Below are 19322 nucleotides of genomic sequence, written 5' to 3'. Positions count from 1 at the left end.
ACTAAAACTTTGGTTTATGCTAAATTAACTCTGAGGCTCTTTGATTTCAGAGCTTGCTTCCACTCCTGAATTTTTTTCTCCAGTTCTGGTAGTGATTCAGCTGTAAGAACAAAGTCATCAGCATAGAGGAGTCCCAGGAGCAGCCCGACTTACATTCCTCTATTATTGCCTGAAGGATTATGATGAACAAGAGGGGGCTGACAAACAAAAAAATTATGTCTCTCTCTAATCTTGCCGAGATTCTTGATACGACATTGATTTGGGGATCCAGACTGGCAGACAGTCTTAAGGCATTGCCCGTCAATACTTACAGTTCCATCTATAAGTTTGTACTCTGGTATATTCATGGGTGACTTTGATGTATTGCTTATTTATACAAATCAATAACATTCCTCAACTCTGAAGACAGATTTCTAATAACGAGCGAAATTTTGGAAAATTAAATCTTGTTATCCAAGTTATTGACATTGAGGTGTACTTTGTTGGTACAATTATTAAATATCTAATTAGTGATTATAAGATGTGTGTTTATTACATATACTATTGCAGTTCCATGTAAGTTTACAAGTGTAGGTGGCGTGTGGCTAAGCCATCTACAACACAGTGTGTGACTCTAATTCTATTACTTCTCATCTTCTGATATTAAATGAGGATTGAGGTCGCAGCTTCTTTCTGTTTGGAAGTCCTTTTACTAGCACGATTGTACCGAAAAGCATATTACTGGTACATATTTTATCGATCCAGGGTGATGGAATCTACCGCTTGAAAGGTTTGAACTCTGAACGGAAAAACATTAAGTAAATGTTACGACGTTTATCAGGTTTCAGACACATCCTACGTTCTACCTACAACTATCATTAATTGCTACAATTTCAAAAGGAAAACATAGTATTATTACATCATTCATATGGAGAAGAAGAAAAAAACACAAAAGAAAATAAATAATCAATTAAAACTAATGCACATTTATTACGGAAACCATAATGTGCTAGATTCGTTTAAATTCCGAATAAAATTGACCCCATAAGTCTGTGGATTTTCTATAATACAACCAGCTGATTGACCTAATTAAAAAATAACAGTATATCTCTAAATGTGAATCCAGTTAACATTTCTTTTTTTTTTTTGTTCCATTCAGCATATGCCACGACATCATTTAACAGCCGATCTAACCTAACCAGTGATTAAAAACGACACTGAAGACAACAAATTTGTTATTTCTTACATGAAATATCCATTTACAAAAACGATCAAGCGAAAAATAGGTGAAATTGTTATACGATACTAAACACACAGGAAATTATGTGTGGCGTAATTTAGGTCTACAACAAAGTTGACATCAACTTTTCCTCCGGTTTAAGCACCCGTGATGTTACTTTTCGTATACACATCATTTTAATCGTTTCTTTTTTTTTTTTCTCACCGTTCTTCCAGTCACAGCCATTTCACATACATATCTACCTCATCGCAAATATTTTCGGTATAAACCAATATTAGCTTGATGCCCAATTCGCCCCAAAAGGCTATTATTATTATAGAGTTCTCTAAATGTATTATAATAACAAACATGGCCATCAAACAGAATATGGATTCTTTCACAAAGCTATTTTCGTTGAACTTATATGTAATAATAATAATAATAATAATGAAAAGAAAAAAAAGCTCAGCAAAAATGAGTAAGTAGCACAATGAACCTAGAATATGATGATCAACCATCGTAGCCCGACAAGATGACATAACTGACACCTATGAAAAATAATTAAAACAGCTTAGGAAACCTTTATTTTAATTGACATTTATTAAATGGGTTGACTATTTGAGAAGCTAAAATGGAATATTTAGTTTTAAAATAGATGACTTTAAACACTACGTACATAATAAACCGTGTTGAATCTACACACACACACACACACACACACATATATATATATATATATATATATATATATATATAGACACATATATATACGTACGTATTCCACTAAGCGGTAGGTCCAGTGATGTTTGCCGAGAAAGTATTTTCGTATACTGGGTTACATTTCAGGCAAAAAAGAAGTATATCACACTAAACAACGAACAACACAATCAACACGGTTTGATTATAAATGTAACAATAGTTCAGACATTATATGAGAGCCTAAAAAGAAGAAAGACTCATACGCATTAACTGTTGTCTCCAAATATTCAATCAACTGAGTTACACCATTAACCATTTTACATTTCATCACAAGATTTAGGCAGAATTAAATTAGCAACGTTACCTCTAGCTTTCACAGATGGATATAGTTTCTCTGCTTTGTTTAAAAATTTTAACGCTTTTTCCTTTTCGCCATCAGCTATATGTTTTTCGGCGATCGAAATACACCGTTCACTCTCATCCTTATTGCCCTCCATCTTGACTGTAAAGCCTTCGACGGGAAGTGAAACTCCGCAGTAACGCAAGTTTTGATTGGCTTCGATGACACACTACGTCATTACCTTATCCCATGGCCGACAATATCATCGTCTGTACTTGATATGAGGATATTTATCATATAAATATAAATATATATATACATACATATATATATATATATATATATATATATATATATATATATATATATATATATATATATATTTATATATATACATATATGTATATATATGTAGTGTACAGGGAAGGACTACCTCTAAGAGAGAGAACTCAATACATAAAGAGTAAAGATTGCTATTGTGTGGATGGTGGAAAGTTCATGAGTTTGCAATTAAGTGACAAGTAATTTCATCCTGAAAAGAAATCCCCCCCCTCTCTCTCTCTCTCTCACACACACACACACACACAATGTATGTGTATGTGTGTGTATATCTATATATATATATAAACACATTTATATATTTATATATATATATATATACATAGACATATACATACATACATATATATGTATGTATGTATGTATTTATGTATGTATGTATGTATATGTGGCTGTGTGGTAAGAAGCTTGCTTTTCAACTACATATTTTGGGGTTCAGTCTCACTGCATGGCACCTTGGGTAAATGACTTCTACAATAGCTTCAGGCTGACCAAGCTTAGCATTTTGACAAAAGAGACTGATAGAATAAATACCAAGCTTTAAAAAAATAAGTACTGAGGTCAATGCATTTGACAAAAAGTCCTGCAAGGCAGCACCCCAGCATGGTCGCAGTCGAATGACTGAAAGAAGTAAAAGATAATATATATATATATATATATATATATATTAACTCATAAAGTGCTGGGATTTGCACTTACATAGCAGGGACTGCTGAGCACATTTTATGAAAATGAGACTACCATGCACACATAAAAAACAAAAAATAGTTAAAATATCTTCCTAGTATATAATGGTGGCAAGTTTTACATCATCTGAAACGTCATTAGTTGAACTATTTGTCATCTTGCATTCTGGAGCGTATCAGAACATTTGAGTGACATTAGACACCAACAAACACCCATAAATTAAATGCATCTATCTGGGCCACGATTGTGGCCTGTTGACCTGTGCCTGATGACTATGATTGTGGCCCATTGTGCTTTTTGTGTTAATGGTTGGGCATAGATATATATAAAAACGTAACAGAATATCTATCTTTAAAGCAGTTGAACAGTTTCTTTCCTAAACATGAATTCTGTAACAGAAATTGTATCATATGTAATTGTCGCTTTTTTCATTGCTACTCAATACATGACTGTCCAATTTATAAATGAATGACCATAGGATTGCACCTAGAAAGTTCTCCACCAAGGCACAAGTCCAGGCAAGGTCGTTTACTGAAGACCAGCAGTCGCCCATACATACCAGCCTCCCCTCTCCGTGCCACCAACATTGTCCAAGGGAAAGGCAAATGCTGATACAGCTTGGCACCAGTGACGTTGCAACTCATTTCTACAGCTGAGTGAACTGGAGCAACATGAAACAAAGTGTCTTGCTCAAGAACACAACACACAGCCTGATCCGGGAATTGAACTCACTACCTCATGACTGTGAGCTCAACACTCTAACCATTGAGGCATGCACCTTCACTATCCAATTATATATCTGTGGTATTGGTTCTCTGGACATTTCTTCTGTGAACTTTTGTTTTTAGTTCAGGTGACCATCTGATTTAGTATAAAAATTTGCTTCTGGGGTAATGAGAGAATTCTATTGATTAGTTATGATACTACATCAGAGGATCTCTCTCTCTCTCTCTCTCTCTCAAATAAACTTTCTTCTTAACGTCAGAAATGTTTTTTAAGAGCCGTTGCACTCTGAAGCCTTTTGTTTGTTGTCTGTTATAACTTTCTTTAAATTTCAGCTCTTACTGATATTAACAATGCAAAGAAGACTATGCTTTGTTAAAGAGGTCAGTCTAAATAAGGCAGAGTCACTCTATTACCTTAGTTCAAACTCGCTTCCCACCAAATTCAATTTCTAATCAATTCTAGTTTATTTAGAATTGGGGTTGTCTTCCTTACCTTTTTCTGTCGTTAAGATAATGGCTATTTCTCCCCATATCAGGCATAATTTTTATTTATTACATTTTATAGGCTTGCAATATTAAGCATGTCAGTACCCTCTTAAGTAGTTGCAGCCGTGTGCCCTTGGTTAGAAACATTTGAAGAAGCTGGATTATTTCCCCCTGAATATAATAAGGTACTTCTATATTTTTATTTCTTTTCTGTGGAGGCTATTTTAAAAGCTGTTTATTGTAACATTTTATTACTGTTGAAAGTTGTTTCATCGAAGGAGGCATGGCTTACTTATGTGTCCTTTATTTCAAAGACTTGTTTCATAATGTTTTGGAATTTGATTCAACATCATTATGAAAGGTTGCTCAATAAAGAAAATGAATGGGAGAAAGAGAGTCTGCCGAATGTCGACCCAACAGAGGGACCAGCTATCCAAGTTGATAATACCTTGGTAGATAAAGCAATTAAGAGTATGAAGGCAAGGAAAGCCCCCGGCCCATCAGGAATCACTGCAGAGATGCTCAAAATATCTGGCAGTGTTGGCTATAGCCTAGTCACCCATATAGTTAATCAGGTGATACACGAAGGAGTCATACCCAATGACTGGTGTAGCAGCACCATAGTCAACTGCTACAAAGGTAAAGGTGACGCCTTAGACACAAACAATTACAGAGGTATCAAGTTGTTGGATCAGGTAATGAAGGTCACGGTGAGGGTCATAATCCAACTAATTAGGGAGAGGAGATGCAGTTTGGGTTCATGCCAGGGAAAAGCACCACTGATGCTATATTTCTGGTAAATTGTCGCTGTTTCTGAAAGCAGACAATATTCTTTTTTTATCCTGCTTGGATAATTATGTTTTAAATCAGACTTTAATACTAAAGGGACGAATTCATTTGAGAAAGGGATGAATTCAATCAGGAAATACAGTAGGTGCTTTTTCATGACACCATCACTAGTGAAGTCGCCAAGCAATTTGCATGACAAAATAAAGAAAGGAAAAGAAAAAAGCCTCTGAGTCTGAGAGGGAGTGTATTTGAAAAATGGATTTTGGAATTAAATTCATTGAAGGGATTCAGGCAATTGTCCAAAGTGTTCAATACTTAGATCTGATTTCATACTGATAAGTAGATCTTACTCTGAACAAGCTGTTGATGTGTCTTCGGTAAATCTGTCCAATACCTATTCCTGACAGTTTGGTTGTAAACATGGTCATGCTTAATGGTTCTAAGTGTGACCATAATGGCTGTAAGATGGTCATATGGTCAAGAAATTTGCTTTGCAATCACTTAGTACTGGGGTTGATCTCACACCATATCACCTTGAACATCTGTGTTTTGTCACAATCTTGGTTCAACCCAAGTCCTGTGAGTGAAATTTGAGTAGATGGAAAATGTATGGAAGCTTATCAGACCGTACCTCATTCTTTGAGTGGTGGAACTAATCAGTCATCCAGTTTAAAGCTAACACTTGTACCTTAGGTACATCATTATCATCATTTAAACTCCATTTTTTTCCCTGCTTCCATGAGTGAGATGGACTTTGTTGAGGCAGATTTTCTTTACTGGATGCACTTCCTGTCACCAACCTTCACCTGTTTCCGAGCAAGGTAATATTTTCTCATGTGTATGTGGGGTGGAGGGATGGGGTGGGTGGGCGTGTACAAGTGTTTACACTCTGTGCTTCTCTGAAAAATCACTGAGCCACAGGCAGAGACATTTGCTAATATTTCCCTTGCAACAAAGCATCCACAATATCAGCATCTTCAAAGATGAAAAGAATGAAAATTCCTTTACTTGAAGTACAGGTAATAGTTAGAAACAGGAAAGACAATGCTTCAGTATTATGTATCCATCTAACCCATGCTTACATTGAAACAAAGATGATTGAACAAATAAAGAAACCAATGCCAAGCATGAAAAAAAAAACAAAAAGTTCAAAATCAATTTCCCTGGAGAAAACAGACAGCTTGAAACATTTTGAGGTTAGTGGTGCAGTGTTTTCTAATCAATGTCGAAGGCTTCATTCAAGCTGAAAGAAGAGTTGAACCAGATAATTTCTTTTTTCTGAATCAGTTGTTCTTTAGGTTTGATATGTATTTTAATTTCTCTTTAAATCCAGTTTCGTTTTTCTTTTTTTTTTCTTTCTTTTCAAAGAATTATTGTAAAAGTTTGAGGTCTGGTCAATATATTTTTGTTGGGAAATGCATAGATGTATCATATATTTTCCTGCTAAATACATTCTCTATGATTATGGATGGGACATAAGACTTTGCATATATATATATATATAGTAGCCTTGTTTAACTTACTGTGAGAATATTTAATTATAGTAGAATGGCTAAATGTAACTTGATACAGAAAAATAATAGGATTAATGGGACATCTAGGAATTAGTCCAACCCATCAACTTAATATAGCTGCTGACACTAATGTAACTAACAAAACACCCTATCTGAAGATGTATCGGAAAGTACTATATTAGATTTGCTATGAATCTAAAGCTGTTATACTCAGCACATGTAGTCCAAGAATAAAAACAAAGGATATATACTACAAGCTTATACTAATACATCTTCAACCTGAAGCAGAACAGTATTGATTGCTGATCAATAATTTTGCAACTGAAACTGTAGCCACCATTTGATCTGCAGAGAAAAAAAAATAGGAAGAAAACAAGCTCCCCCAAAAAACATGAGGCTTGTAGTCTCATTGTCTTAGAGGTTCCTTGCTTCTTGTATGAAATATTAATTTTCTTTTATTTTGAAAATCATCATCATTATGCTTGTGCCTGCTTTCAATGTTGGGTGGGTTGGACAGATCCTCAAAGTCCAAGTTAGCAAGTGAGAGACACTACCCTCACAGACAGGTCACAAGACTGTACCCTATTTGTGTGTTTCACTTTTGGTTTCTACTGCTAAATGCCTTCCTATCACTACCACCCACCTTACAGAGTGTATTGGGTGCATCATGGCATTAGTACACTCGTACTAGAGAAGTCGTCATATCCAACACATGACAAGACTAAAGAGCCTTATTGATGCAACATTTCCTCTTCTCATTCACCAACCACATTACACAGTGTACTGTCACTCAGGTGAATAAGAAAGAAAGAGAGAGAAGGGAGAGAGAGAGGAGGGGAGAGAAAGAGAGAGAGAGAGAGCACCAGCAGATGAAACAGAGTGGGTGAGAGATAAAACTAATCATCATCATCATCATCATTTCGTGTCTGTTGTCCATACTGGTATGGGTCAGACAGTTTGACAGTTTGACTGGAGCTGGTCAGCCAGGGAGCAGGACCAGGCTCGAGTCTGTTTTGGCTTGGCTTCTATGGCCAGATGCCCTTCCTAATGCCAACCACCCTCTAGAGTGTCTTTTACGTGTTATCAGCACAGGTGAATAATACAATATATAATTGTAAGTTGGGGGAAGAGTTAATTGATTACATTGACCCTAGCACATGACTGGTACTTTATTTTAATGATTTTGAAAAGAATAAAGGCAAAGTTGACCTCAACAGGATTTGAACTCAGAATATAAAGATCCAGAAAAAATGCTGCTAAGCACTCTGTCCAATGTACCAATCACTGTACTAGTTTTCCACCTTAATACAATGTATAATAAAAAGAAATTTAAGCATTTTATTTTAATACCAAAGTTGTCTCAATACATATTGATATATGTTGTGTGTGAACATGAGCAGCAATCACATTGATTTTCAAAAATGGATTAAAGTTCCGAATCAATTTGCAGAATACTTTCTATTTTGCTGTACATCTCATCACTTTGGCTGGAAATGGCTCTGCTAAAGTATTCTCAAGAAAATTTTTTTTTAACCCTTTAGCATTTAAACTGGCCATATCCAGTCAAAATATTCTACCTGTTTTGATGTCCAAACTGACCAAACGTGACCTCTCACCTCAATCCCACAATATTCAAAAAATTAACAGGTACCTCTTCAAAATCTCATAGCTACAAGATAATGCATGATTAATTCAAAACAATATGGCATAAAGTCACCTCAGCCACTACTACAGTCCTACTCAGTTAAGAGTGATCCTCCTCCCTGCGACTTACTTGGCAATCTTACTTGTGTGGTGTCATGAATATAGCACCCCGTATACTCTGTAATGTAGTTGGTGTTAGGAAGCATATCGAGCCATAAGAAACCATGCCAAAGCAAATAATGGAGCTTTATGCATTCTTTTGGCTGGATTCTGTCAGATCGTCCACTCTGTGCAAATATAGAAGACAGGTGCTAAATGATGATGATAATGTATGAATGTGCACATGTGCATGTCATGTGCATGTGTGTGTGTCCGTGTGCATATGTATGCACATGCATGTGCACAAGCACGTGTGTGTTGTCGTGATTTGAAATATTACTGTTAGAAACCCTCTGAGAAAAGAAATTGGAATTTCTCCCCAAAGCAAAAACTTTAAAAAGTAAAAATATTTTGAACATTTTAAAACATTTTTAATAAAGAAAATCAATTTTAACAATTCCGAAATCATTAAAATATGATATAAAATATATAAATAAATATAAGTTCATTGAATCATTTTGAATCTTCTAATGAAGTAAGGATTTTGTTGTAAAGCGGCACTTTGTTTTTGTATCCATTGTCAGGTATTGATTTTAAGAATTCCACGTAGTCATTTGGCAAACCATTTGCCAAGGCTCCTCGCACTATGATATCCTTATACTGAGGGGATGGTTTCCCAAAGTCCTTTTTCAACAGTAGGTATGTACGACATTCATATATCACATCGTTGGGATCCTTCACTTTGATATCTGTAGAATGGTAGATATTTCTGTCAACTCCTTCTTGTCTGAAAAAAAAGAATAAAGGGTCAGAAGACATTCCAGTTCTATATTTCAGAGATGAGGAATTATTTACATTATTTACATTCGATGGATATTTGTCTTCATCTTGTTTGTTGTTAACACAATGTTTCGGCTGATATACCCTCCAGCCTTCATCAGGTGTCTTGGGGAAATTTCGAACCTGGGTTCTCATTCCTAAGGTATTTTTTCAATGTTATTATTATTATTATTGTTATTGTTCAGGTCACTGCATGGAATTGAACTCGGAATCTTGGGGTTAGTAGCCTGTGCTCTTAACAACTACGCCATATGCCTGTATGGAGTGAATTTTAGGGCTTATAAATCTAATATTTTTATATAATAATAATAATAATAATAATAATAATAATAATAATAAGTAACAAAATAAAAGAATATGTGCATGTTTGTGTTTCCTTGTCTTGACTGCATGAGATAGTTGTAAATGAGTGTCACTGTTATACAAGCAGTGTTGTTTCCAGTCTCCTGTGAAAACATGTTCGACCAAGGTGAAGGTTGGCAACAAGAAAGGTATCAAGCTGTAGAAATTTGTTACAAGAAGGCTTGTGTATAAATTAAATAGCAGTTAATTAGTTAATGATGCTTACTTGTCTAATGAGTCCCTTTCTGAAATGCTCATTTCATAGACCACTCCCCATACAACATCACCTTCTGATTCAGCAATTGTGGCTACATGGCCACACCAACGAGAAGACTGATATGCAAATTTTAATTGGAAATTCTTGGAATAGAAAGAAAAAAAGAAAAAATACATAAACTTATAATAAAAGTTAGAAAGATTTGCAAAAAATTCAAAATCCTCATCGTGTGTGTGTGTATGCATGTGTATATCGTTGTTGTTGGCACTCCGTCGCTTACGACGTCGAGAGTTCCAGTTGATCCGATCAACGGAACAGCCTGCTTGTGAAATTAACGTGCAAGTGGCTGAGCACTCCACAGACACGTGTACCCTTAATGTAGTTCTCGGGGATATTCAGCGTGACACAGTGTGACAAGGCTGACCCTTTGAATTACAAGCACAACAGAAACAGGAAGTAAGAGTGAGAGAAAGTTGTGGTGGAAGAGTACAGCAGGGTTCGCCACCATCCCCTACCGGAGCCTTGTGGAGCTTTAGGTGTTTTCGCTCAATAAACACTCACAATGCCCGGTCTGGGAACTGAAACTGTGATCCTATGACCAGGAGTCCGCTGCCCTAACCACTGGGCCATTGCGCCTCCACTCATGTGTGTGTGTGTGTGTGTGTGTGTGTGTGTGTGTGTGTGTGTGTGTGTATATATATATATATAACTAGGTTCTTAATCATAAAGAAATGGGTTTGATTCTCTGTTTAGGATGAATATTGTGAATTTGACCAAATCATTTTATAGATACATGAGCTATGTTTGAAACGTCAAAAACTCTCTCTTTTTACTGAGTGTCAAACTAATACACTCCTTGTGCATGTCCTCCTGTGGTTTGTTATTAATAATTTTATTGTTCATTTATTTGATTTAACTATATACATACATGCATGTATGCACACATACACACACACACACACACACACACACAGTTCTACAATTTCTTGCTGAACAGCCTGCTCAAATGATCTGTTTGTAGTGATCAAATGCATGTGCTGTCCATTAGTTCATGCCCTCCATGAAATCCTTAGTGCCCGAACAGGTACACGGTGTACCACATGTCAGGAGTTGAAGTGACCACAGAGCAACAGGAGAAGAAGTGATTTACTGAAGAACACAATGCACCACCTGGTCCAGGAACTGAAACCATGATCTCATGAATGTAAGTGCAACACCCTAACCACTGGTCCACTCGTCCATCCATTCATCTGTATAGAGACATACATTTGAAGATCCATATCATTTTCAGCATTCTCACATCTATTAATGTTTGTAAACAGAATTGAGGTCTTTGACTTCATTTTACAAAATTACTCTTACATCACAAGTCATACTTAACAGGAATTATCTATTGTTAGAAAATCTCTATAGGCGTAGGAGTGGCTGTGCGGTAAGTAGCTTACTTACGAACCATATGGTTCTGGGTTCAGTCCCACTGCGTGGCACCTTGGGCAAGTGTCTTTTACTATAGCCTCGGGCCGATCAAAGCCCTGTGCATGGATTTGGTAGACGGAAACTGAAAGAAGCCCATGGTATATATGTATATATATAGTTATGTGTGTGTATATGTTTGTGTGTCGGTGTTTGTCCCCCCACCCCACCCAATATTGCTTAACAACCGATGGTGGTGTGTTTACATCCCCGTAACTTAGCAGTTCGGCAAAAGACCGATAAAGTAAGTACTAGGCTTACAAAGAATAAGTCCTGGAGTCGATTTGCTTGACTAAAGGCGGTGCTCCAGCATGGCCACAGTCAAATGACTAAAACAAGTAAAAGAGTAAAGAGAGAGTATAAGAGATGAAACAAGCAAAGTAACTAGTTAGAAAATTTCTAGAAAAGTAACCATACTGGTAAGTAATGTTTATCACCACATCAATATGGTTTTTCCATAGGAATCAATGCTACTTTTAATCTTTTATTCTTTTTATGTTTCAGCCCAAAGACTGTGGCCATGCTAGAGCACTGTCGATGTAATCACCTTTAAATATTGTTTAGATATGGATAAATAATTAAACAAAGGAAAATGAAAATGAATATAATTCCTTTACCTCCAATTTAGCAATTGTTTTAAAGACAGCCGTTTTATTATTGATGCTAAGGCGTTCTTTCAGAAGGTTGCTTGCAAAAGCAAAGTAGAAGAATTTGTCAGTCATTTCAAAAGTTTGGTTTTATCTTTTAAAACAAATATGAAACAAAAAGATAAATAAATATGAAGCACCTTGTTTAAACAAATAATTCTAATTAAACAACAACAACAATGATGATGATGAAAATGATAATAATAATAATAATCCACAAGACCTGAAGTTTTCTGGGAGGCAGATGGTCGATTACATTGACCCCCAGTGTTTCACTGGTACTTAATTTATCGACTCGAAAGGATGAAAGCCAAAATTGACCTCAGTGGAATTTGAACTCAGAATGAAAAGACGGATGAAATGTCACTAAGCATGTTGCCTGGTGTGCTAATGATTCTGCAGTCTTGCTATCTTGATGATGATGATGATGATGATGATGATGATGATGATGATGATAATCCTTTCTTCTGTAGGCACAAGGCCTGAAATTTGTGGGGAGGGGGCAAGTCCATCACATTGACCACAGTACTTGACTGGTACTTAATTTATAGACCTCAAAAGGATGAAAGGCAAAGTCGATTTTGGCAGAATTTGAACTCAGACTGCATTTATATATATTTAGAAATTCAAGTTGTAATAAGAAAAACACAATTGTATACAAATTAACATTTATGAATGAATCAAAGAGCTATTATTCTTGTTTATTGAGAATCTCCACACCATTTGTTAGCACTCTTTAATCCCAAGCAAAACAATTCAATTTATTTTGACCTTTGCACTGCATGTCCAAACCCCAATTTGAGCATGTTAAACCAGACCAATGAATAACAACTAATGTCAAAGACTACATGGCTATCAGAAAATGAATATAGTTTAATATAAGGTATTTAGCTGTTATCTGTAATTTCTTCTCAATTTGCTAATGCCAACAGTTCACTAAAAGTTATACTGTGTAATCCTGTAATCTTTATACATAATACACAGACACAGGCACATAGACAGACAGACAGACAAACAGATAGACAGACAGACAGACAGACACACACACACGGAGGCATATACATTTTCATGCAAAGGAAGGACTGGCTAACATAATCTATAAGTAGAACAATATAGAGGAAGTTTCTACAATTCAACATGTAACATTTGTCACTGTTGTGATCCAAATTCTAGGAATGAAGCTTTATGTTCTTGTTAGAAACTAACTTGTTTCTTCTTGAAAGAATTTTGATAAAAAAAAAAAAAAAAAAGATACATATATACACGCATACATCTAAACACGTGTGTGTTTATGTATGTATATATGTATCTAGTACTATAATGTCATGTGGAAAGAGCAATGTATGTCTACTAAATGTGACTTGCAATGTAGAAGCCATCACTTATAATGGAGTGATACCTCCATAGAGGCTTGTGAACAATGCATAGATATAACTGAAGGAGGGTTCATATAAAGATTCTACAACCATACTTCATCTTTTAGACATCATTCAGTGGATTCCAGTAAAATTAGTTGATTACATTCTTCCATTAATCATATCAAATTCATGATTATTGCAAGACCAAAGTTTAATCAGAATGGAATTAAAAAACATTTTTAATTTGCACTGCAGAAAAATGCCTCGTTTTTACAAATCTATATAATTTTTATGATCTTTAGGGTATACCAGATGAAAAATTTTTGAAAGTGTAAACATATTGAGAAGTATCCATTTTGTATAGCTAACTTTCTCCAAACAAATGAACATATGCATATATATGTAAATGCATGTATGTATATGCACCTTATTCTCCATTCCTTTTTTATTTTTTTGCTTTGTCTTCATTTTTACCTCCTTCCCCTTTTTCTGTTCTTTGTGCATTTATTTTTCACAATTCTTTGCTCTTCTATAATTCTTCCTTTGCGTCTGTTAATTCATTTATTCCAATCCATTTTGAAATTTAATTGTACTGTTAAGGGAAAATAACTAATTTCAATCATGTAAGAGTTTTGTTTCCTACACAAAATTTATAATTTTAATTTTAATTTTTTCAATATCACCTTAGAAAAGTTGAGGTGTACAAAAACTGTGACCTGATGAATGTTCCTTGACAAAAACCCAAAGTAATCATGATGGATAATCTGTAGTCCGTATAAATGTATATAAAATATATATTAATATTTTTGTATTGAGTACTATAGTTGTTTCATACTACAGTTAAACCTTATGTTTTATACACACATCCACGCACTGGTATAGCTGTCTAGTTAAGAAGTTTGCTTTGAAGCAGTATTCATTCTCACAGTCTCAGATAGATCAATGCTCAATGAGTGAATGTGGTAGACCGCGAGCAAGGTGGTTTGATAACATCCATAAGCCCTGTGGGTCTCGCTTTGAAATCCAACAGGGTCAATTAGAGACAGTTGCTTTTGACAGAACATGATAGAAGGCGTGCTTGAGGATTTTACTGTCACGACCCTCTCAAGAATAAGTGAGCGAAGATGAGATGAAATGAGATCTAGTCATGCAATCGACAGTTTTCCCCATCTCTCAAAATTTGCAATACGGTGTGTCTATGGAAGAAATCAATAATTTCTCATTAAAAAAAAAAAAGAAGTTTTTTATATGACTAATAAAGATACTCTAACAGTAGGTTGACAGCTGTTTTTCCATATTACATCATATCCAGAACTGACAGAAAACTGAAAATTTAAAAAGAAAGAGACGACAAAGTAATAAAGATGCTTATAATAGCAGGCTGACATATTTTTCCCCATGGCTAAATTACTTTACTATACTAATAACGTAACTATCCTTATGAAGAGACAGTTAATTTGTCTGACTGAATCCTCATTGGCTGAAAGTAATAAATTTAAAGTAGTCTCCCTTGACTACTAAAACTTCCGCCTTCGTAATTCTATTAAATAAACAGAAAAGTTGGCCTCGTTCATGTTTGCTTTCTAATATCTCTCGATTTCAATGCATTCTTTATATATGCTGGGATAAAAGGAAACAAACTAACAATGGTTGTCAAGAGATGATGGGGAGAAGGACAAACACAGACACAATGAGATACATATACATGCATACGACAGACTTTCATACAATTTCCATCAACCAAATTCACTCACAAGGCATTGGTCAGCCTGGGGCTATAGTAGAAGATACTTGCCTAAGGTGCTACGCAATGGGAGTGAACTAAAAATCATGCGTTTGCAAAGTACGCTTCTTACCCACACATGATTGCTTGCACTTGCAAATAATTTATTATAACAAGGGCAAAAAAGTTAAAAAATTAAAAAAAAAGAAGCAAATTTCAACCCTTATTTTTCTTTTTTATATCTTCAAAATGTATAATTTGTCAATTTGCATCATGGTAAATCAAGCCCACACAATTAAAACACCTGTGGTGCTCCAAGCATGTACTTAAATTGTTTGATGGTTAATCTGAGCCTACTTGGAATCCCAAATAGATAAGCATTGGAATAATTGGTTGTGCTAGGAGCATTCTACTTTTCAATAATTGCTAGAATCATTAGGAGAAATTTCTTGTTAGATTTAGCAGAGCTGGATAAGTTCCACTAAAAGCTATCTCGTTGGGACAGTGTGACCAATGCTGTACCTCCTTCTAATTACTATTTTCATCTTTTATTGTGCATTATTATATCCAGGTCACTTATCTGTTGAGTGTTTGAAAAAATTCTTTTGTTTGAATGATTATAGTACCACCAACAAAACATCACATTTGACGGTAAAAAGATTGATTTTCTAATAAATAATACATAAATAAAAATTGGCGTCCGCTAAATCAGAAAGATCCTCTCCGAATGTTTCACTTTAAGATTTTAGAAAGCGGGGAAGTTTTTCCAGAAATAATATCGTTTAGCTGTTGTTTCTAGCACGTCGGGTTTTCTGGTGGTGGTCTGATATTTTTGACGTCTGCTATTTCAGTAGAATTCTGTGCATGCGTGAAACATTCTTAAATTGCTCATACAGTTCGATTCCAGGCAGTGACCGGGATAATAATAACAACATCGAAAAATTCCTTAGGAATGAGAACCCAGGTTCGAAATTTCCCCAAGACACCTGAAGAAGACTTTTTTCTCCTGTGATTTATCGGCCACGGTGTTAATGTCTCATTTAAAATTCGTTTATTCTTTTGGAAAACACGTTATTTTTTGAACAAGTAAATAATAAACGATGTAGAACATCTGAAGCCATTAAATAAAAAGCTTTGTACCGCAATGTGTTCGCTCGAACTGCTAGAAATATCAACCAAATCTTCCTCAAATCCCATTCTGACTAAATAATACCGGAAAGGATACTTTAAATTGAATCAGATAAGCGAGCAGTGAAAAGATCCAGAACTTACCCGTTAGAAGAGATTCATACAAGTAAATACGTCGTTAACAGTACTTTGGGAAAATTACATTCTATTTATAGCAGTTTGACAGTTATTAGTCAAGTTCTCATGACAAAAATCGTATACGTCGTGAATGACAAAAGAATTTTCGTTATATCATCTGGGAGTAAATTTATCAGGCATAAAGTGAACTTTTAGTGCTTCTTATCCGAGCTGGAGCATTTGAGAAATCTGGTGAACGGAAATAGTCACATGAAAAACAAGTAATGAGCGGACGTCGGAGATAGGTAGCACCAAATTGGAATTTCTCTGTTTTGATGGAGATTTTTCAGATTTTTGTTCACTGTGCCCTTGGAAATGATCTGGGGCACCTTTTTAACAAAAAAAAAATTCTTATTTTCGAAAATGGTTTCTTTCCCCTCCCCTATCTTCTCGGTAAAAAAAAAAAAAACTGAATATTTTTAGACGAAAAGCGACGGTGGGGGTACACAGGCACACACACACACACACACACACACATACGACGGGCTTCTTTCAGTTTCCGTCTACCAAATCCATTCAGAAGAATTTGGTCGGCCCGAGGTTATAGTAGAAGACACTTGCCCAAGGTGCCACGCAGTGGGACTGAACCTGAAACCATGTATGTATATGTTTATCATATATATTGTGGTGCGATGGAAGAAGAAGACAACAAGAAGCAAAAGGACAGAATGAAGCGTTGGACCTTACCTTGCCGACCGCAGCGGGGTACACGATCGCTCCTAATCAGAACACGTCTTTCTCGTAACGTCGCTGTTTTCTCACTGGCCCCACGTGCTAGCCTTCGACCGCGTGTCGCCGACTTCCGATCTGACCCTTCCGGTTTGGCCCTTCTGGTCTGGCTTCACCTCTGTTTGCCTCACCCCTCTCCACCTCAACACATAGCTCGTCACAGCCCATAACACCACACGCCCCCCCCCCGATCTATAGATCATTCAACCGGCTCTCCCACTCACTCCTCGCTCCCGAACTACCTTAATTGGTTTCATAATCAGCCAACCAGGGAGGAGGGTACCGCTCCCTCTGTGGTCGCTGTGCGACCCCGGGACTGGCCTGAGTTCCTGGCGCGCTGCCTTCATCATCTTGCCTACTGCTGCTGTCTTCATCATCCTGCCCACTGCAGCTGGTTCTATCCTCTGAAGCACTGACAATCTTCCGCACATCCAAAACATGGACTGAGACGTTGTTCTTCGAATTGATGGAGGTTATAGTTCCTTTCCCCCATTGTAATGTGCACCGTGCATTTGGGGGTTTTACCCAAACTTCTTCCCCGATCTGCACAAAGGCGTGCTCTTCTTCTCCCCGGAGTAGCATTGATGCAATACACGGGTGCCTCCACTCGTACCTGAATATTGCCCTGTGTGACACCGACTCCTCAGCCTGTCCTGACCTGGGCGACATATTGTACCAAAATACGGCCTCGATTGGCGAAATGCGACCCCTCTCTGCCATGGTCTTGATGGTACGATGATGCCTTTCCACCACTCCATTTCCACTTGGCCGGTATGCCGCCCTGAAGAAGCGGCTGACCTGCCACCTGTCAAGCATTTCTTTCAGCGCCTCCGAGCGAAATGCAGTGCCATTATCCAGCAGCAGCTCATCCACGGGGCCTCGTTCCAGGAATATCCCATTTAACACTCCTGCGATTTACTCTGCAGTCCCCGTCTTCATCTCCCTCCATATGGCCATCCGCCCCGGTCCGCAGTCAACCATTGAGAGGTACGTCCCCTGCCGGTAGTGTGTTACGTCCACTGCCAGTCGTTTCCAGTTGTGGGCCACTGGAATACTTCCCGCCTCATGTACGCCCGGAGCAGGGTCAATAAACTGGCACCTGTCACAGCTGCTAACCACTCTCTGCACGCTCCGCCTCGTTACCTCGGAGTCAACTTTCCTGGCGAGGAACAACGTCCTGTCCACTCCCATGTGATGCATGGTATGTAGTCTCCTCAACTCCAAGTCACTCAGACAGCATACTGCAGCCACAGCCCGCTCCGCATCCTCTGGCACTTGCAACCAAGCTCGCTTTACCCTGGTTAGGACGTCTGTCCTGTTCTTTTCGGAAGGCACAAAGATTACGCTCAGCTCCAGATCGAACTCAGCGGTTAGCTCCCGCAATATTCCCAATCGGCGCTTTACCAGCATCTCCGCAGCCCCTTTGGTTCGCACCCTCCGCTCATCGGTGAGGACTGTCGTCACCCAACCAAGCACAGTGGCCGAATCGGTTCTAATCTCGATGGTACACAGCCCCCACTTCAAGGCCAGGTTCACCCCCTTCAGCACGGCATCCAACTCCGCCACGTTGATATGGTTGCAGTCATCCATCTGCCAGGCTGCATCTTCCACCACGGTGCCTCCCATTTCCAAGACGACCCCTATTGCGATGCTACTGGCGTCACACCAAACGATCCCACTCGTTGATTTGGGAACATACCAACTGCCCCTCACTGGATCCTCTGCTCTCACTCTGACCAAGACTTCCTGCATCATGTCGGTCGTTTTCTCCCCAACTCTGTCATTCCACTTTGCTCCTTCGGCTCGTCTCTTGATGAAGCTACATGCTGTCCGAAGCCATCCTGCAACCGGGTAATGTCCCACCAGCTTCCCGCACACTGAGAACAGTTCCCGCCTACTCACGCTGGTGCCCAGTTCAGGGATCTCGTTTCCTCTCCGGAACACCAGCTCGCCCGATCTGTCTTTTTGTAGCTTCAGCCCCAGCGCAGCTCCCCCCACCAACGACTCAGGCGGCTTCGCAATCAGCCCGAACCTCTCCAGGTGTCTCACTACCTCGGTGGCTGGCACTACAGTCTCGTCAACCAAAATGTCGTCGATGTAGGAACTGGTGGCCTTCCTTATCCTCCTCTTTCCCTAGGACGAATTTGAGCACCATCGCCATAATTTTC

General features: G+C 37.7%; 2 protein-coding genes across 5 annotated transcripts in view; both read right to left on the bottom strand.

Moving 5' to 3' along the window:
- LOC106882966 (dnaJ homolog subfamily B member 12) overlaps positions 1-2403 on the bottom strand; it is a 45371-nt gene extending 42968 nt beyond the window's left edge. For both annotated transcript variants that reach the window (XM_052968560.2, XM_014933820.3), the window contains exon 1: positions 2262-2403. In XM_052968560.2, the coding sequence (XP_052824520.1) occupies positions 2262-2394 (133 nt within the window). In that variant the 5' untranslated portion in view covers positions 2395-2403. The remainder of the gene's footprint in view (positions 1-2261) is intronic.
- A 6524-nt stretch (positions 2404-8927) lies between these two features.
- LOC106882979 (gamma-glutamylcyclotransferase) lies at positions 8928-17249 on the bottom strand. 3 transcript variants are annotated; one of them, XM_052968561.2, is made up of 4 exons: positions 17113-17249; positions 12010-12133; positions 9929-10062; positions 8928-9307 (listed from the first exon to the last, which is right to left on the bottom strand). In XM_052968561.2, the coding sequence occupies exons 2-4, from the start codon at positions 12112-12114 to the stop codon at positions 9034-9036; spliced, it is 513 nt and encodes a 170-aa protein (XP_052824521.1). In that variant the 5' UTR covers positions 12115-12133; positions 17113-17249; the 3' UTR covers positions 8928-9033. The 3 variants fall into 3 exon arrangements, with proteins under 3 accessions (XP_052824521.1, XP_014789316.1, XP_014789324.1); XM_014933830.3 differs by lacking the exon at positions 17113-17249 and adding an exon at positions 16393-16601; XM_014933838.3 differs by lacking the exon at positions 17113-17249 and adding an exon at positions 13824-13971.
- Between the last annotated feature and the right edge of the window lie 2073 nt (positions 17250-19322).

This window comes from Octopus bimaculoides, chromosome 6 (genome assembly GCF_046866305.1).
Source record: "Octopus bimaculoides isolate indiv1 chromosome 6, ASM4686630v1, whole genome shotgun sequence".
In the NCBI taxonomy this organism is placed as follows: Eukaryota; Metazoa; Mollusca; class Cephalopoda; order Octopoda; family Octopodidae; genus Octopus; species Octopus bimaculoides.
This window is presented reverse-complemented; position numbering and strand designations above follow the sequence as displayed.

Excerpts from the sequence above, each read along its gene's own strand:
- LOC106882979 (XM_052968561.2), bottom strand. The coding sequence starts at position 12,114 with ATGACTGACAAATTCTTCTACTTTGCTTTTGCAAGCAACCTTCTGAAA. Across the intron at positions 10,063-12,009 it reads AAACAATTGCTAAATTGGAG|AATTTCCAATTAAAATTTGC; the intron begins GTAAAGGAATTA and ends TTCTATTCCAAG. Across the intron at positions 9,308-9,928 it reads GAAAGGGACTCATTAGACAA|ACAAGAAGGAGTTGACAGAA; the intron begins GTAAGCATCATT and ends CTTTTTTTTCAG.